Raw genomic sequence first — 20,729 nt, 5'->3', positions numbered from 1 at the left:
GTGTATGTGTGTGTGTGTGTGTGTTATAGAGAGACAGAGGGACAGAGGTGGGGGGTGATAGAGTGAAATACAAAGGAACAGAAAGGGAGTGGAGGGAAGATTTTACGATGAGTTTTGTGCTGTTGAATTGTGGGAGAATACTAGTCATCTGGATTTAATGGAGGAATTTTGATATTAACTTAACATTTTCATGTTTCCAAATCTACATTTAAAGAAGTGAATAGAATATTAGTAAGTTATCCCTACCAAGAGCTGTTAATTTTTAGGAAAATATAGATAGCATTTAGACCACTGCAAGTGAGCCTGTTAAATATTATGAATTTAACAGAGTACCTAAGATGTACATGAGCTACAAATCACTGGCCAATGATTATCTTTAAGTATTATAATTTCAACTTAATGCTAACTTAATATAACAGTACCATATTTATTCCTAATATAACTTAATAACATAACTTAGTCAAAATTAAGTAAGTGCATAATAGTTTAATATCTATGGTTTCTTTCATAGCATGCCATCACTATATATTTCTGCTGAGATTAGAAACTACTGATTTTGTATTATAAGAGTGCATGATATAATTCAGTGTTCTGTTATTTGAAAAGAAACAATGTAAAAGAACATTACAGTCATTCCTGAGAATGTGAGGTTGTCAGATACTAAGGTACACTTTATTTCCCTTTAGAAATACCACTTACATATTTGGACTGAGGACTGCAGAGACTTAAAACCACATTTCCCAAACTGTGTTCTAAGAATATTTATTCAGGGAGATGTTAATGGGTGTTTGTAGAAAATGTGCAAATAAAACTTCCTTCTTAAACAGTCATTATTCAAATTAATATACTTAATTATCTGAAATGATCTGCAGTATAGCAGATTAGCTTTTTGAAACTTTATTTAATACAGTATTTCCCAAGGTTATCAGTTCAGTGTCCACGTCTGTTTTTTTCACCCTTTATGTTCTAGCACAGCGGTCAACAAACTAAATCCTACTCACCACTTGATTTTGCATAGAAAATTTTACTGCAACATAGTGATGCCCACTTGTGGGTTTTATGCTCCGAAGGCTGACTTAAGTAGCTGCAACAGAGACTGCATGTCCTGCAAAAACTAAACATATTTATTATTTGGTCCTTAACAGAAAAATGTTTAACAACTCTGATAGTGGAACAGAATACACTGGACATCAAATTGGGAAACACTAACTTACAGAAATGTAATATAATTTTAAACAGAACCTTCATGCAGATAATTAAAAGTTAAAAGTATGTATCTCCATAATATGTAATTAATTTTAGCTATGTGAAATTTATGATGATGGGGTTTTGATTTCTATTGATTTAAAGCATTAATTTTTACAAGTTTTATTTTAATGTTATTAACATATGTGAAGTCTTAAAACATACAGGTTAGGAAGAAAATAATATCTTGTCTAAAGCCAAAATGAAAAAACCATAGTTGACAGATAGCTTTACATTTATTTTGATTAAATATCGAGGTAAGACTAAAATTTATTGATGTATTTCTTCTTTGCTTTCCTTTTAGGAAAAATCCTGATATAAAGTTCTATGTATGTAATCACCATGTATTTTCATTTTGATTTTGAGGATACCTTTCTCCCTCTTTTGATTCAAAATGAATTAGTCTAGTGCATTAAATTAAAAAACCTTGAAACTTAAGTTTAACCAGAGGTTTAGATGTCATCTAGCTGTCCAAACTGTAATATCTAAATGTCAATTCTCCATGAGGTATTAGTAATGAAGCTGAACTAAACTCTCTAATTTTTTTTCCAGGAAGAACTGAACCCCATCGTTGTTACCCCACTGATCCAAGCCATTGATCAGGACCGGAATATTCAGCCTCCATCAGATAGGCCAGGCATCTTCTATTCCATCCTTGTTGGTTAGTATCTGCTAACACTTTGTACTTATGTTATCACTCTAAAATCATGTAGAAAATGCCTCATCTCAAAGGATGTTAACACCTTTAAAAACTGAGATTTTCTTCTTTGGAATTTTTGTTCTATGTAAAAATAAATTTAGGAATAACCATTTTTCTTCCTTGGAGTTAATGTCAGTGAAATGTGTAAACAAATAGAAAAAAGTTTATTAAAGAAGCAAAAACTTAGAAAAACTAGGATATTAACCTACATAATGGTAGTTTCCTCTGTATCACCTCATAAAGAATTCTCTAAGAAAACATTAAAAAATCAGTTGAGAAACACTGTTTGCTCTGCTAGTATCTTATCTCTGGTGCGATGCAATTAGAGAATTCTGAAACTATACGATTGAATAAAATAAGGGCTTTGGAGCTATCTAGGAGAAGAAAAAGAATCATGATTACCCTAGAGCACAGAACACATTATACCTTTGGTAATATTTGCTTGAAAATTTTCACGGTTGTCCTAATCCACCCTTCTGCATATACTACTAATTATACTGAAAGCAAAAATTATGAGAATATAATTCTGCTACTATTCTCAAATTGGTTTTACTAAAATGTGGATATTACTGCTTTGCATGGTTTATAGAGAGACAGACCCTACATCTCTTAATGCAGAAGTGGTCACTGTTGAAGTATACTTGAAAATAAATTCAATGAAATTGAACATTATCCTCAAACCTGTCCTATCCCCCAAGCCTCCAGCTTGTGTGTTGTGCACATACTTAACATCCCGACAACCTAGAAACATTAGATTGCAAAATATTATCCTACAGCCTGCTTAAAATGCTGTCTGTAAAGAAAATTTAAGTAATTCTCTTTCAAGCCTTTGGTTTCTAGAACTATACACTTATCATAAGCCAGTTACACAAATTAGAATATTAAATTTAAAAAAACCTTATGAACATGATAGGATTAAGCCTTTTTTTTTAAGCCTATGAAGTCCTTGACATAAGTAAAAGGAAATAGGCATTATTCATTTCATTAGTTGAAGGCTTGCTAATACACAATCACTGTGCCAGATGCTGTAGATACAAAGGTGAGAAAGAAATGTTCTAGGTTATGCCATGGTAGAGTCTATGGCTAGAAACATATAAAAAGATAAATTAAAACATATAATTCTAAGCACTATAAACAAAGCATGAACCACATATCATGTGCATTTCATGAGAGGAGAGTGCTAAGTATGTCTAAGATAAAATGCTTAGGGAGAGTTATTTTAACTGAATGGGGTTTCCAGGTTGGAAATGGGGGGGAAAAAACCTAGATAGGTGATAGAGCCTATGCAGAATCCAAAGGATGAAATTTAAAGATATTTGTAGGGAAGGATGCTACTCAGAGTAGGATGGTATCCATTGATATTCTTAATTTCTTTCACTTTCAGAAATTACATTTATTCTTCCTTTCAATAAATGAGCACTTACTCCACTGGAGAAGACAGATTCCTTACTTTATGGAACTGGTTTTCTGGCAGCAGAGATAGGCAGTAGACAATTAATATAATAAAAATATATTTATTGCAAAATACAGATGGTGGTCAGCCCTTTGGGAAAAATAGAGCTGAGTGAATGGGATTGAAAATACAAAAGGTGTTACAATGTAAATTGCAGTGTTAAATAGGGTGGTCAGGCTCTGCCTTAATAAAAAGCTGATATTTGAGCGAAGTCTTACAGAAGTTGAAGGAGTTAGCCATGTTGATATATGGGGGAAGAATTTCTAGGCAGAGATAAAACCCAGAGCATGCTTGGTGGGTTTCAGAGGCATCAAAGAGGCCAATAGCACTAGAATGGAGTGAGTGATGGGGAAGTAGAAAGAGGATGTGAGAAATAAAGAAATAATAGAGGGGCAGAGAATATAAAGTCTTATATACTACTTGTCCTACTTTGTCTTTTACTCTGAGTGAAATGAGCCAATGCAGTAGTTAGAACAGAAAAATGACATGATGTTAAATTCCATTAGCATCCTATTTTAGGAAGATGGATTCTCTGAAACAATAGATGTAACTCCTAACATTAACTTTGCTTTCACAGCTAAGTTAAATAAAATGATATTGTTTCATAGTATTTACATTTTAGAAGGCAGGAAATTAAAGGGTTGTGAGCATAGCCTCTGAAATAGCACTACCTGTGTTCAAATCCCAACTTTTAACACTTACTGGTCATATAATGTTAGGCAAATTAGTGCCTTCTCTTTAAAATAGTGTTGATCAAAATAGACCTTCCTACAGAAGTGTTTTGAGGATTTGATCTAATGCATGTAAATATGTGATAGTACCTAGAAAAAGTTAGTGCTCAAGAAAAGGTGATAACTGTTATCATTAGGAAGAAAAATAAAACTTGTTTCCTAAGTCATACAAGACCAGATAAGAATAGAAACACACACACTCAAATAGGATTTCCATGGCTCTGATTTTGCTTTGCCATAATTCCTAATTTTCCTTAAGTCCATCCAAAGAATTCTGAATGTGTATATTCCTCAGATCTAGCTTTCTCAGTTACCACGAGGAGAACTCTTCTGCTCTCGCACACTGAGGATAGTCTGTTTACTAGATGTGAGGATATTGATTCTGATGGCTGTAAAAAGGCCATCCAAGGACTGTTGCCAATCCCTTCACTAGACTAGACCTTGCATCACTATCAGTAATGGTGGAATTATTGCTGCTGCTACTGATCACCCACAGCAACCTGAGTCAACCCTTTGTCACCTTGATCCATGATTTCCTATGGTGTGACCCACTGGCTTTCTTTGCAGAAAATTGTTACCATTATATCTGTGGGGACTGAGATTGGCAGGGATAATCTGAATCAAAGGTACTCAGAATATGAGCAGAGTCAAAAACTCAAAATTGTCTCCTGACTTAAGTAGAAAGTTTTTTATCCCAAAATGTGGTGAATTTGGAGTGGGGGTGGTAGGCAGAACTCTGGTAGTCTGCCCAACCAATATTCCTTCCCATGTCTAACTAATAGAAGGATGAAATTTTGGCTTAAATTGGAGCATGTACTGCAGAGAAAAAAATCACAATAAAATCTCAACTGATAAGAACCAAATAGGATTTTTTGGTGAACTAAAGTTTTCCGTAAAATAGACAAAAACTTAGATACACTGCATTACTATTGTTTGGGTATTCATGATTTCACACACTGAGTTATAACTTTAAGGAAGTCTCTCAAGGCTGTTATACACAGTACAATAAAAATCACAGTGGATATAAGATAGATAAAAGTTTTAGTAATTTAAATACATATCTCAGGTACAGTTAATGAAAATAGTCAAGTGACGACCTCTGAAAATTTACCCTTCCATAAAAGTAATTAAAAATGGTAAAAACAAAAAATTAAAATAAATTGTAGATTATTAATTTCAGAATTAATCAAGGGTACAGAAATCCAGAGAGCATTTATTGAAGAAAAATAGACAAATCTTGCTAATAATTATTATTTTTAGCTTTGTGGCACTTTTCACTTGCCTGAGTCCTATTGCCTGCCCTTTTGTTCAGCAGTAGCATTAAAAATAACAACCTGCATTCCCAGGTCAGCTGGACAGACTTTTGGATGGGGCAGAACAAAGCTAGAGTTCTTTTAATGTCTCATTCACAATTACAATTACAGTCAGGTGTTCTAACTTTGTTGTTGCCTAAAGCAATAGATAACAGTTGGGACAAGCAATAGGCTAACCAAAAGCTTAAAAAGAAAGCTAGGGAATCATGTCTACAAATCTCAAAAATGCTTTGACATATTTCTAGGAATCTAGAAGGATAAGAGGAATGGTGCTGTGTGTGTTTTCAGAAAACACCTGAGAAGGCTTAAACATCAACAGCTGACCTTGAGTTCTGCAAAAGCATCAAGTGAAAGCTAAGGCAAAGCTGTAAAAAATAGAGTTGAAGACTAAAAACGTGATATAATGTGCACAAAGTAATCCTCAACAAGGACTAAAAGATTTATTGCTTCCATCTGTGTAAAAAATTTTGGTCCAATCCTTAGCCAGTAAAGTAAGTACTGATTTCAGTGGCCACACATGACAAATATAGACCTTAGAGTACTAGTTCAGAAAAGTTAGAAAACAAAAGAACACACCTAAAATAAGCAACAACTTCAGCAAACCCTGGGAAAGGAAGCAATCTGATTATCACATAATACTGTTTTAAATGTCCAGTTTTTAACAAAAATTATGAGACTGGCAGGAGACAAGAAAAAATAGCTGATATAGAGGGTAAAGAAATCAACAGATAAAGTTCCTGAGGAAGCCCAGACATTGGATTTACTAGACAAAGACTTTGAATAGACTATTTATAATATTTTCAAAGCACTAAAGGAAATCATGTGTAAAAAATTAAATTGAAATATCGGAATGATATTTCTCCAAACAGAGAAAATCAACAAAGAGGCAGAAAGTATAAAAAAGAACCAAATAGAAACTCTGTAATTGAAAAGTTCAACAACTGAAATTAAAAATTCACTAGCAGGAATCAATAGAAGATTCAAGCAGGGAGAAGAAAGGATTAACAAGAGAAGTCACTTGAGGATCAAATATGAGTGGGAGAAAGAAAAGAAAATGAAGAAAAGTGAAGAGAACCTCAGAAGTCTGTAGGATACCATTCTGTATGTCAATATATGCATAACAGGAGTCCCAAAGAAGAGAAAAAGTCAGAAAGACTATATGAATAAATACAAAAAATTCCTAAGTTTGAGGGTATCAATCTAACATAAAAAAGCTCAGTGAACTCCTAAAAAGGGTAGGCTGAGAGAAATCCACACTTAGACACATCCCAATCAAATTATCAAATGACACAAAGAAAGAATGTAAAAGTAATAAGGCAATGTTTCCCTGGGAAGTGATCCTCAGTAAAATTATAAGCAGACTGAAAAAGAAGATCTCTAATATGTAATTGTTCACAGTAAGACACTGGAAAAGGATGAGCAAACTAAAGCAAAGAAAGCATAAGGATAGAAATAATAAAGACTAGAGTGGAAATTAATGAAGCAGAGATGAGAAAAACAAAAAAGAAAATTAATGAAACTATAAATATTAGTTCTTTGAAAGGAACAAGGAAATTGACAAACCTTTAGCTATATTGACCAGGACTAAGAAAGGGAAGCATTACTAACACTAGAATGAAAGAGAAGACCTTATTATTGATCTTTCAGAAATAAATATTATAAAACATTTATAATGAAATATACCTGGATTTGAATGCAAGCTCTTACATTATCTATTTGACCTTGGACAAGTTATTTAATATTTCATAGCTCCTGAGTTCTCTTCTGTAAAGTGGGAATGACTTACAGGGTTGTTGATTACTTATATAATACATTTAGCACAAAGTAGGCTTCAATAATTGGAAGCTATGTTGTATTATTCTTATGGAAATTGTTTTTTGTCAGATGCATATACTATATAGTTATATAATTTGACTTCTACTTTACCTTCACTTTGGAAAAAAGAAGGATGAAACAATTGAAGGAAATTTCTGCAAGAAGAAATGTATTTCAACTCACTAAAATGCCTACATTTAAGAAATAACCTCTATAGACATTAAGAGTATTAGAAGATGTTTTTGTTTAATATAATTGATGAAATTAGATGGATACTTCTCTTAAGGAAAATATTTGCCCAACTGGAACAGAATATGTTCATTTTCATTTATAAGCATCTTTATATTTGGTACAAATTATTAGCCATTTTTATTAGAAGATATGTTGAAAGACCATGCAAGCTATAGTTAAGATTTATGCACCATTAAAATACAGTTTTATAATTCAAAATTTGCTCTCCCTATACTTAATATCTCTTTTCATGTGATGAAGTTTCAGATTAATTAAAGAGCTCTCTTAATAAAAGATATTTGGAAAATCATCCATACAAGAAATATTTTCCATCTTCTTACTTATAAGCTAATTAATTATATACCACATTGTATCTGCTTTCTCTAGACTGCATAATTTTGAAACAATATACTAATGAACTAATGAAATTGTGATTTTGTTCCTTAGTTAATGAAGGGAAATAGATATAACAGATACACATATTACTTATTGTTCTCAATTATGTGCTGAAATCTTAATGTCTTTCAGGGACTCCTGAGGATTACCCACAATTTTTCCATATGCATCCTAGGACTGCAGAACTGAGTCTCATGGAGCCAGTAAACAGAGACTTTCACCAGAAATTTGATTTGGTTATAAAGGTAAATTAAACTAATTTCTTATTTCCTTGTGCTTATAAACTGCTAATCAAAGAACCTGTAGAGACAGACTACTGTAGGCATGTTCATGTTTCAAAAATTAAAATTAATTTGGATAGCAATTAGACAATTTTTCACTTAAAAACTGAAGTGCAGCAGTTTTAATATATGGTGTTACTCTTCTTAACTTTTTATATTAAGGTGTGATTCAAGTACTTAACATTTTTGTATGTGATAAACGTTGTAGTCAAATTCTACATACTCTTACATCTAACAATTTTTAATTAAAGAAATTAATTTTCTATGACAATAGCTTAACCAATGAATGTATTTAAAATGTGCGTGGATTTATATTTTTATTTTTAAAATATTCTTCCTGACATAAAAAGAAAATAATCTTGTTTGCCAACAAAGTCTTTTAATGTGTGTCTCTTTATTTTCTTTATTTTGAAAGATAATCCTAGACTGGAAAAATTTTCAAAGCTATGGGACTCCATTTGGCATTACAATTTTGGTTTAATGATATCTAATTTATTTTAATAAAATCATTTATAGAGTGCTGTGGAATCCAAGATGATCTGTCAGTTAATTCTGATAGACTGAATTGAGAAGGTAAGATATGAGCTGCACAATGAAGGAAGAATAGGAATTTACCAGGAATGGGGGAAAGGCATTCTGAGTAAAGGAACAGACGTAAACAGGCCACAGAGGAGGTCTACCATGTGTTGTATGACATTTTCATATCTACATATACAAAAAATAGCTGCAGAAATGCAGCCCTATCGCATTTTTAAAAATGTAAACGTGTTAAAGGGAAAGGAAGTAAGGTAAGGAAGCTTGCTGAGCAGGAACATTGTACAAGGTGTTTATGTACATTTTTGTCACTGAATTATAGCCACAACCTTAGTAGTATGCTCATTGGTAGCAATGTGGAAACTGAAGCTCAGATAGGGTAAGTGACTAGCTCAGAATTACATCTAATAAGCAGCAGAATGGAGATTTAAATTTAGATTTATCTAGGTTAAAGCCATACTCTTTTCACTCTGCCAAGATTCTGTTGCTTAGAAATGTTTGTCCGGTGTAACTATCTGTCAAACCAACTGCAAACAATAATATGCGCACATTTAATTTTAGCTTAAATTATAGCATATTTTGTTAGCATGAGTTATACATGTTAAAGCCTGTGTTTATTTGCTGGTCCTTTCTTCTTGAAGTATTTGTAATCTAGAAGGGGAAAGAGTTTGATAAGCCAATATATCCAGTAAAAACGCATTAACTGCTTACAGGAAGACATGTAAACAGTGCTGATGGAACACAGAATAGGGACATTTAAATCAACCTGGGGACTCAGGGAAGATTTTATGGAGAGCACCCCAAACTAAATGTTGCTATATGGAAAGGATTTGGCCAATGCATAAAAATGGGAAATATGTTTGAACATAAGCAAGAGCAAAAATTAAAAACCTGGAGGCATGATATAGCAGGCTACAAGCAGTTAATGGGGAAATGATATATAGAGCCAGACCAGGGAGACAGCCTTCTATGCATGCAATTTCCTTGGATTTCACTCAGTAGGGGTTTGGGAGTCATTCAACAAAGGATTCCATTTACCATTTGTATAAAATGGTCATACATGAGATTTACCTTCTTGCATTGGTTATCTTATTTTTATTATCATAGGACTATATAAAACTCAAAAATAACATACACATTGTCTACTACCACTCTATTCAGAGCCCTGTGGTGCAGCTCTCTGTAGGAAATAAGAAACTTGACAAAGCACTGTTTTCAAGCTACCTCATTGGAAACCTGAAATCAATTATTTTCCTTTATTATCAAAGTGAGCTGTTCTGGTGTACCCCAATACAGTGAGAATCAGTCCATCCATTATAAAAACAAAAAATCAGTTAGAACAGGCCACAGAAAATTTGTTTTAATGTTTCAATAACACTTTATATTATTAGTGAAAATTTTTATGGACATTATTAGATCCAAATTACTGTATTGTGTGTGCAGGCAAGGGAACAATAACAAAGGTATCAATCTGTAAGAATAATAATGTGCCACCTGCATGAATAATAGCTGAATATTGTGGCTTTGTATAGGGATTCATTGAAATGCTACAATCTGGCAGTTCTCTGTAGTAAGTATTTCTACTTCTTGTCTTTTTCTTATTTTAATAATACTTCATTTTTCATTGGCCATAAAAGTTTTTACTGGACATTATCTTAATTTCTATTTTGGAAGCTAGGAAAAATAAAATAAAATGAAGTATTTTCTTCAGACTTTGGCGAAGAAGTCTTTTTTAAAAAGCTATGTATGTATTAACAGGAGTTGAACATCATGAATAGAGACTGACCATCTTCATTTTATCTATTTCAGCCAATGATTTATTCAGCACACTGACAAAAATAAAATGTAAAGGTGAACTGGGAAGACAAAATGGAGTAGTTCACAGACTTAAAAATACTAAAGAATTAAAACCTATCCAACTAAAAGAGGAAAGGATGTTCCATTTAAAAACTTTAGCCCAAATTTTAAATAATTGTAATCATTTAAGCAGACTCTAAAATGAAATAAACATTTTGAATAAGAATTATACATTTGGTTTGTCCAAGGACCTGTTGTCCTTGTATAATTATTCATACCTCTTTGACTGTCATAAATGTCCCAGTTTGGATGAAAAGTTATGTGATCTCCATACTTACAAAGCAAACAATGAGATGGAAATAAGAAAGCACATTTTTGTGCCTAGATGATAGTGAATTAGTTCATGCGCAGAGAGTCTATCACAAAGCCCAGAAAATTCACCTTCATTATTATAAGTGCAGCATTAAAAATATATATATATATATATATTATTACTTGGTATATTTATATCATGGGGACCTAACAAAAAAATTAAATGGATAAATCATTAATAACTCACTGTTTCTCTGTTGCTCAAACATTACTGTGATTTTTTTAAAAATCTGAATCTCTTGAGTTAGCAACTATTAGCAAGGATCACAATGATATTGCAGACATCTATTGTATCATGGGCTCTCTGATTTTCATGCTGTTATTCAGTGACCCACGTACACTGAGTAACAGGTTAACCCTTAACTTCCTTTCCTTGCACATCAAGGGCATAGTAATCCTAAACTGTCTACCCCTGCACACTCACTGTTCAAGCAATCCTGAACCCTTGCAGTGCCCTAAATTCATTGTGTTCTTTCTAGCCTCCAAGAATTCATAGATGCCATCCCTTTCCTGAATCATTCCTTTCTTTTCTTGTCAAAAGTCTAATTCACACCGATGCTTCAGTGATGCTTCAGGCAATCCCTCTGGAAAGGCAAGCCCCCCCAGCATCCTGCTATCACCTTGGTGGCCCTAATCACTCTATGCTGAATGTGCCTCTGCATTTTTTCTTGACCTTTACAGGAAAGACTCTAATATATTTCTTTACATTGTGGCTCAAGCCCTACTTTTATCCATGTATAATGCATAGAAGGTGTTCAAATAATTGATGTTTTGGTTTTCTTCTCGGCACAGTGAATCTTTTAAGTCTGCTGGATTTGGGCACCTAGATCTACACTGTATTTAAATACATACATTTGAAAATGTATGTGTTTGATACAATTTTATCTTATGTCTCTGTCCAGAATAAGGATGCAGTGAACTCAGATCAATCCCTGGAAAAAAGTCCAGATCTATGTTAAGGCACAGTTCAAAGTTATTTATGACTGTACTTAAAAAACAAAATGAAACTCCTGCTGAAGAAAAGATATATTTTGACACAAAAAATGAGCCAGAGAATTGAAACTGATGAACTTAAATATTAATGCTGATATGCCTGTTCTCCTGGAAAGTTACTTTGCTTTTATAATTTGGAATCACAGGACAAGAGCATCTGAGAAATAATCGGTGCCTAAGAGAACAGCCACTACTACCCTTGACTGTACACGTGAATCTCTGATGCCGGAACCCGAGAAAATGTTTGGCTTCTGTTTTAATAATAATATTGATTATGCTTTACTTCACAGGGAGTCAATGGAAAACTCATGTCCACTGTTTTAAGGCATATGATATTTGTGCATTTTTCATTTGCCAAATCCTCTCTGAGTGCTTGTTAGGTGCCTGACATTTTGCTTGATGTTGAAGAGACAGAAAAGTATGAAAGCTCTGCCTTGAGGAAATCACAAGCATGGAAATTATATTTTTAAACTTCTTTTCCCTCTGATTTCTACAACCATATTTCCAATTGCTGGCTGGATAACTACTCCTAGTATTATGCAACTGTGTCAAATTAAGAATGTAACAAATTCTATATGTATTCTTTAAAAATGTCAAGGCTTCTACTCTTGCTTCTCTTTTAATTAATAATATTACAATTAGTCAGTCACCCAAGCTAAGAGCTCCCAGTTTCTGTTAGGTGCCTGCTCCCATATGTTCCCATCCAAGCATTTTTCCCATCCTACCCACAAGCTTCGGAATATTTCTTGAATGTCTCCAGAATTCTCCATACCCACTGCAATTCTCTAGTCCTCATCATCTCACACAAGTGATCTCTCAAAACTTAGCCCCTTTTCCTTGCACCCTACCCATCTCCTCACATCACCAGCAGAGTATTGTTAAAGAAAAACAAAACAATATATATCATGCTGTTCCATATTACCTTCAAGCCACTTGACAATATACCCCTCCATGAATTTCCAACAGAGAACTTTGTCATTTTGAAAGATCACAGGTGTCAGGGGCAGACAGACAGAGTAGCAAGGCACAGAGCATCTGTCATCGCTTCTCAAAATGAAAAGGAGGACATCTCCCATGAAAATGAAAGGACTATAAAATTTCATTAGATCTCCTAAGGAGATTGTGGAGCATAAGTCACTACACTTTTTGCTGTAGTGTGCGTATAGTCAGTTTAATCAATAAAGAAAGAAATAAGGAGGAGAGAAAAAAGGCATGGACACTCCCTTGGGAAGACTGCACAGGGATCTTCAGCGAACCAGGGTTAAGAGAAGGAAAAAAGAAAAATCAGAGCTGATGTCATCCAGCCACAAGAAAGAAGATAAATGCTATGGATGACATACCTTCATAATTCTGAAAATATTCTAGCCATATATTCCTTTCCTTGTTTTATGGATTCCTGTTGAAAGAATGAAACACACACATACCCTAAAATCTTAATTCAGGTCAGCAAAGGATAAGCTCTCTTCCTCTTCCCCAATAGCAAGATCTCTAAAGTGAGGAAGTTTGAGTCCATTAAGAATGAAATCCTTTATTCATTTTGGAAATAATTATCCCACAGAAATTTTAGGCATTAGGTCTTGTAGTAATGAAATAGCCAGCCCTCCACGCATTTCATGGGTGAATGAATAGTACACTTACAGAAATCCATTGACATACGTGATACATTTGCTAAATGTTCATCTTTTATTTTAATTTTATGTGCCATTTCAGTAGATTGCTGCATAAAATGTTATTTTTATTTCCTCAAAAAGAATCCTAGAACATTTTATTTTTTACTGGTTCACATTTCTAAAAATTCTAAGTACTGGGCTGAAAAATTGACTAGTGTGCCAATTATGGGAATTAATGAAAGGAAAGAATGTATTGTGCCCTCTCATCTCTTGCTGTCATTCATCCAGCTGGGTGAGTCACAACAGCAATAGAATACAGCAGTTGAGCACAGAAGCCGTCCAAATGTGCAAGCTGACAGAAGACACACAAAGGTGATGTTTTGCTTGGCCTCTTTCCTTCTTCACAAGGTGACGTGCAAATACTTGGAAGAAGAAAAGCCATTTATCCATTCTCATCACGGTACCTTGATTTTGGCAAGGTCCTCTAGTCTGTAAAGGTCATTGGAAGAGAACAATAGCAAATCCAAATATTCTAATGTTCAAACCAGGCCACTTTCTGAACAGTCCTTGCCTTGCCTCCCAACTACACACCCAGACACATCTACACCACCTCAGCCCTTCTCCATGATTGTTCCCAGCTAATCTTTCTTCATAAGCATCTTGGTTGTTTCAGAAAGAACTAAAACTAAAAGGGAATATAGATATGTAACTTGGAAGCCAATGAGGTCTACTCACCTTTCCCCCGCCCCCCCAAGAACAACCTGGTACATTGGAGAAACATTAAACCCCCATTCTCACTATCTTCCAGCCTCTAAAAAATAACCCACTTAGGGATTGAATTTTTCGGCTATTGATGATTTTTTGAAATCCAAATATCCCAGGATGGACTATTACAGTTGCCCAATTCACATACGGCACTTCAGTGCGGTTCTCACCTGGTTGAGAGAAAACTTTTGGGGACCAGAACTCAGCATAGTTCTTTGCTGGATGGAGAGCCAAGGTCAGGGAAAAATAAGGGGGAAAAGCTTGAGTTAGAAGCATTGCAGAAAAAAGTTATTACTTCATCACTATCATAAATTTGTCTTTGGCCGGCCTTGCTGTTTATAGCTAAGATGATTCTCATGTTTAAAACAAAAGCCAAGTAGCCTGACATACTAGTGATCAGCAGGAGTTTCTCAATCTGCAGTCTTCCCTAGAACAACTGGGTATTTCTTCTTTAAATGATTCACATTGCTTTAGTCATTCTAGTGTCAGTTCATATGTCAAACTCTAAGTAAAGAAAAATACTTTTTTATTATTGAAAACTAAACAGGAACTACAAGGATTCACCATAATACATTATAAACATGATGGGCATATTCTTACTTCAAGTGAAGACAAAATATACTTCACTTTATTAAAAATATCCCCTGGGTTGGAAGTATGTCAATATTATTTTGTTGCTATATTATAAGCTCTTTTTGGAAGTGTGTTCTCTATATTCTGCCTAGTGAAAGTATCTTTTACTTTTGTCAAAAGAAAACATATTTCCAACCAAAATGTACTCTTTTGCTCTATTTATGACATTACAAACAAATAATTACACAAGAGTTCTCTGTATTTTATGAAAAATTTTTGTGTAGTTTCATAAGTTTTCAAATATTTTTAGTAACTGTCATAAATAGGCTTTCTGTCATACCTTTTATACATCCTTTGATTTTTAGAATATTAAAATCTAAATAAAGGAAATTCCTGTAGGTTTTAAGGCAATATCATTTTATAAGAAGGGTCAAAAAAAGCAGTGGAAATACACCTACCTTTAATTATAAATTAGTTGGCAATAGTAATATGATCTTTGACCCAGGAAATACAGGCTTGCCCCAGCCATCTCTCCCTAAGGCATTCCAGAAGAAAATGTATATACCTAGAAAGGAAATGTAACCTTCAGTTCCTGGAGCTTTGCCCCAAAGCTCTTGTAGCTCTCTAGTAAACTGAACAGAATCCTACCAAAAACTCCCTTACATAAGTGAGGTTCCTCCACTTGCATTTACAGCTCTCAGATCCAATTGAATTTGAAATTTTGCTTGAAGGTGAAGAAGAGTGACAATTACTTGCATATGAGGCTGGAGCAGCTCTGCTGTAAGCTGCTCATCTAGGCTATTTTTAGAGTAACAGATTCCTGTAATACTGTGTGAGAGAAGCCAAACTGCCAGTCCCAATTGAGTCTCAAAAGGCTATTTATTAGACATTTTGGGAACATGTAGTATGCTTGTTTTTTAAAAATTTTAATTGATACGCCTGTTTTTAAAAAATGTTTCAAGGCTGCACCCACTGAATCAAGGTGGACACATGCTTTTCAAGGCACGAAAGTGTGAGAGCTAACCATATATTAAAATCATCTGGGAACTTGGTAAGGCAGGGTACAATTAAAGTAATAATAAAGGAAACAAGTAAATGAATAGCAAAAAGCCCTGATTGAGCCCCCAGGAATCTGCCTTAACAATTACCTGAAGCAATACTGCAGCATCAGACGAGAAGCAGGGCTTTGGAAACCAGTGTTTGAGAACATTGGTGGAAAATGTACAGAAGGATGAGTCTGCTTTTGGGGTCTGCCTTTAATGATTGCATATATTTGAAGAGGCAGACATCTGAAATGCTTAAGTATCTTAATAGCGTTGGTTTTTCAAGTCCCTTCCTGGATCAGCCTTCATTAAACTGTGTTATTTGTACTTAAGTGTACATAAGGTAGTTAGTGCAAACTTGTGGCCATAAACTAGTTTACTAGTTTACTGTGCTGGGAGTGGGAGGGGACCTATGTGCACATTTTGGGGAGCAAGTTTATAGCATTATTTTTAGTAACATTTTATTGTAATACTCCTTATATACAGAAAAGTGTGCATTTTGATTTGTTTTCATCAAGAAGTACAAGTGAATGAAACTCACAAGTGAAGTGCTCAGATATATAAAAAACGATATTAGGAACATCTCAGATGTGTCTCCCCTCTCCTAAGCACTACCCCTCATACACACCCAAGAATTCCCACCCAATCATTCTCCCACCAAATAATTCTAACAGGATAGGTTACTGTTGTCTGTTTTATATAATTGGATTAAAGTATTGTACTTGTAATCAGAATTTGAGTTTTAGATACTTCCCACCAGTTTTGTTTTGTTTTATATTTTTACTGTTGCTAATTTAGGAGGTATATGTTCCACAACCAGACTCCCCACTTATGAAGGAACTCAATAACAGTGTATTGTCCTGGTATGAGGAAATTTTTGGATTTTATAAACTACGCTTTCAAATTAAAGGCCACATAAATCATGTTTGGACCCCAAGGCAAACATGTTTAAGTGCCTGGCTTTTTGAAAGTTACAAACGAATAATATTGCTAATGCTAGTCAATAAATAAATTGGTTGAAAGCTTAACTAAGTATATTTTAACAATCTAATTTGATGAGGAAACATGTTAAATGAATGTAATTTCTAATCACAAAGAGAGAATGGAAGTATAAATTAAGCCCTACAGTGCAATTCTGCAAAGCAAACACTCCTCATTGTCTACTTGAGAGTTGAATTTAGAATAGGAAATAAAGGGATGTAGACATTTGAGTGAATCTTGGGTAGCTGGGTAGACTTGCCAGTTTTTCAGAGTCAGCCTCCTGTGAAAGTAAATAAGCAATCTTAGCTAGAATACTACACCTTGAGAAATATCATCCTTTATATATTGAAGGCTTTTCCAAAAAGGATAACAAGGGCTGTGGTGTCCAGAAAAGGTACAGAGCAGAGTGAATGAAAAGGAGAGTAGTGTGATAAAAGCAGAAAGAGTTCCGATCCTGTAGGGCCTGAGACAAACTGGAAGTCCTTGAAGGGTTTTAACGAGAGAAGTGACATGATCTGGCAATTATTTAGCAAACACGCCGGGCTGGCAATTATTGGAATGGGCTATTGGCAAAGTTAGAAGTTGACGAAGAAGTTAAAATAATCCAGGTGACAGATAATGGTAGGTGGGATCAGAATGGTAGCAGTGGAGGAGGTGAGAAGTAGTTAGATACTGCATATATTCTGAAGTTATAGTCAATACAATTTCCTCATAAATTAGATGTGAGTTGTGAAAAGAAGCAAGGACTAACAGTGGCTCCAGGGGTCTTGGCCTGAGCTCCTGGAGTGATGGAGCTGCTATTAAACAGGAAAAACCTGAGGAGCAAGTTTGTGAGATGGGAGATTAAATTTCCCTTTTCTGAAGAGATTACATTTTAAATGGGTATTAACTATCCAAGAAGTGTTGTTAAGTACGCGGTCTAATAGAGGTTCTGGAATTCAGAGGAGAGGTTCAAGTTGGAGATACAAATTGGGAGTCATTATGTTACTGACATTTTTAAAGCCAGCAGGTTAGATGAGATCATCAAGGAAGTGTGTATGAAAAAGAGATGACGTGAAGACTGACGTCAGGGCCATTCCCACTTTAAGAAGTTGGGGCAAAAAACAGAGAAACCAGCAAATGAGAATGAGAATAAATGGATAGTAATATCAGAAGAAAACCAAGAGAAAATGTTGCCTTGACAAGTTAGTGAATAAAGCTTCAAATGCTGAAAATAGGTCAAATAAGTGAAGGGCTGAAAAGAAATACTGCTTTTAGCAATATGGGAGTCACTGGTGATTTCAACGGGAACCACTGTGTTTGAGTGGGGGAGGCAAACACCTGACAGAAATGAGCTTAGGAAAAACTGGTGAGAAATGAGTGCAAACAAAAATGAACATGTAGGATGTAAAAAGTAGGTAATATCCACACACAATAAATAATTCCTGACTTTCTTAGAAAAAATGATTTCTCCTTTCCTATAATTTATTTAAATGTCTTGATAATCTTTCCCATTTTATTTTTTTCCCCTACATTATTTTATCTACTTGTAATGGTTCACATTAGAGATTGTGGAATTTGATAAATTGCTTGCCGCCAAGCCAGCAGGAAAAAAATTATTCTGTGTGCTCAGTTCTCTGGTGCAAGGAGCTAAGAGACTATCATATTGCTTGTTTTAACAGAATAGTGTGTCTCTTCCAATGAGTGTCCTCCAAACTAACTACATAGTGTAATTTTTATACCTCTCGTTTTTGGCTTTAGTTTTACTTTGGTCTCATTACTGAAAATGAGACTCATGCCCAGAAATTCTCCAAACAAAACCTGGGTTTTAAATAGAATGTTTAACTTGTAACTACAGAATTTGTAGATATAAGTAAGGTTATCTTACAGATTAAATGACTTTTTAAAAAGGCCAATGTGTTTCACTTGACCTGCTTTGTTATAGTGCTCATTCACTAGTGGTTACAGAAGAACAGAATAGGTCAGATTTTTGAGAATTCCTATTTATATTGTATAGATGAGAGGTTTGGATGAAAGGCTTGATGCATGAGCTCACAAAAGAGCAATGTATAATAGCATTAATTTGTTTTAAGCCCCATACTTTCAGTCTGGAGTATCTATGTTATTAATATTCTTTCCTGCCATTAGTTTCTCCCATCACTCTTGCATTTAGATATTCATTTGCATTCTCTAAATTGGAGAAACATGTGGTGCATTTCCCTGTGTGGCTTCTCATAAATCAGGAGACCTGACTCTGGGCCCTAGTCTGTGTGTTTCTTTCATGCGGTGTGGCCTTGAACATAAAATGAACCTTTTTGTTTCTTCATCAACACAAAAGTATATGTTTTCACCTTTGGAGAATCAAAATAGCATGGGGGCTAAAAATGGGGACATTAGAGACAGAGACCTGAGCTACCTTAAATAGGACAAAATACTGTGGCAACCCAGAAATATTAGTCATATTAATAAGCGAGCTTATACATGTTATCTTTAAAGCTATGGGGAATTTGATCGTCTTCATAGATCTAATTTGTGCTCTATTTTTCTTTTCATTAGATCACTTCGTTTTTATCCTGCAGATAATGCATGTTTTTTGTGGCTTCACAACTGGAAGTAAAAATTAACAACATATGAGCTGAATGTAAAACACAAGCTTCTTTCATTGTTTTAAAATTACGCTTTTTGTTCTCCCCTCACCATCCATAAATTGGGTATTGGTGTGTCTATATTGAGGGAAGGGAGCAAATTATAAATTTTGTGACTTCATAGCATTATCAGTATATGACATAGTGACCTTTGAAATTATTAGATACAAAATAAAGGGAAAGAAAAACATCCTGTTCAGAACAACTTGTGTGTATGAACTACTCCTCCCTTAAAGATCAGAGTTATTGGGCTGGAACCCCATATGGACCAATTATCTCATCCAGTGTAAAAGCGATGTTTTCTGGTCATAGACTCTACCTCTTGCCCTGGTCAGTTGGGTCCAAAAAGCCTACTGTATGGCTCACAGGGAATTCCTAGAACATCCATGGCTCAATGCAAATTAATCACACCTCCTGGATGCAAAACAAGCTTCTCCATATTGATTATGTCAGGAGCACATATGGTGCTGTGTGGAGAAGAATATGTAATTCCAGAAATGGCTGCCATTATTCCCACAGTATTGTCCTTAGCACAGAACAGAGGTTCATAAACATTTTGTGTCATGGATCACTTTGGCAATTTGCTTCCAAAGGAAAATTTAAATGCATGAAATAAAGTACACACCATTACAAAAGAAATCTAATATATAAAAATAGTTATCAAAATATTAAAAAATAAAGATAAGTAGTTTATCAGTGCTTTATATGACATTATTTTACAATTAGTTTACTAATTACCATACTTTCAAATTAGTAATTAACATCAATATTTCAAAATATCTTTAATATTACTAATCATATGAAGTGAAAATATATTGTGATTTTTCTTAGTGCTGACTCACCAGTATTGCCAAATATCACTTGATTTGTTTTCTACCCTCTTAATTGATGAAAATGCTAAATTACAATTAAAAGAAAGAGCACAATTTTCTTTTAGAGGTTCAAGTTCTTGCCTCTGGATTGAACAGAGATATCTATCTGAACTACTTATAAATTTTCATGATCAAATGTCACTATTGCATCCAGAAAGCATTCCAGAATTTAATATAAAGTATTTAACTTTTACTTTGAGTTGATTTCAAAATGCAACAACTGCAACAATGAGGAAAACATAAAAATATATGATAGGGACTTTGAATCCATTTCACTAAGTGTGTATACTATTGGCTTCTGTCAATGATTTCTCCTAGAGTTTGAAGGAGATTTTCTAAAAATCAGTTGTGATGAAATCTTCCCTTAAGTAAAATTTTTGTATTGCTATATAGTAAGGTT

The 20,729-nt window shown here is 34.3% G+C and overlaps 1 protein-coding gene across 3 annotated transcripts in view; it reads left to right on the top strand.

Annotated features, from left to right (window-relative positions):
- Window positions 1-20,729, top strand: part of PCDH15 (protocadherin related 15) — a 761,207-nt gene that overhangs the window by 387,963 nt on the left and 352,515 nt on the right. For all 3 annotated transcript variants that reach the window (XM_057505880.1, XM_057505879.1, XM_036928766.2), the window contains 2 exons: window positions 1,798-1,906; window positions 8,017-8,129. In XM_057505880.1, coding sequence (XP_057361863.1) covers window positions 1,798-1,906; window positions 8,017-8,129 — 222 coding nt within the window. The remainder of the gene's footprint in view (window positions 1-1,797; window positions 1,907-8,016; window positions 8,130-20,729) is intronic.

This window comes from Manis pentadactyla, chromosome 8 (genome assembly GCF_030020395.1).
Source record: "Manis pentadactyla isolate mManPen7 chromosome 8, mManPen7.hap1, whole genome shotgun sequence".
NCBI classification, from domain to species: Eukaryota; Metazoa; Chordata; class Mammalia; order Pholidota; family Manidae; genus Manis; species Manis pentadactyla.
This window is presented reverse-complemented; position numbering and strand designations above follow the sequence as displayed.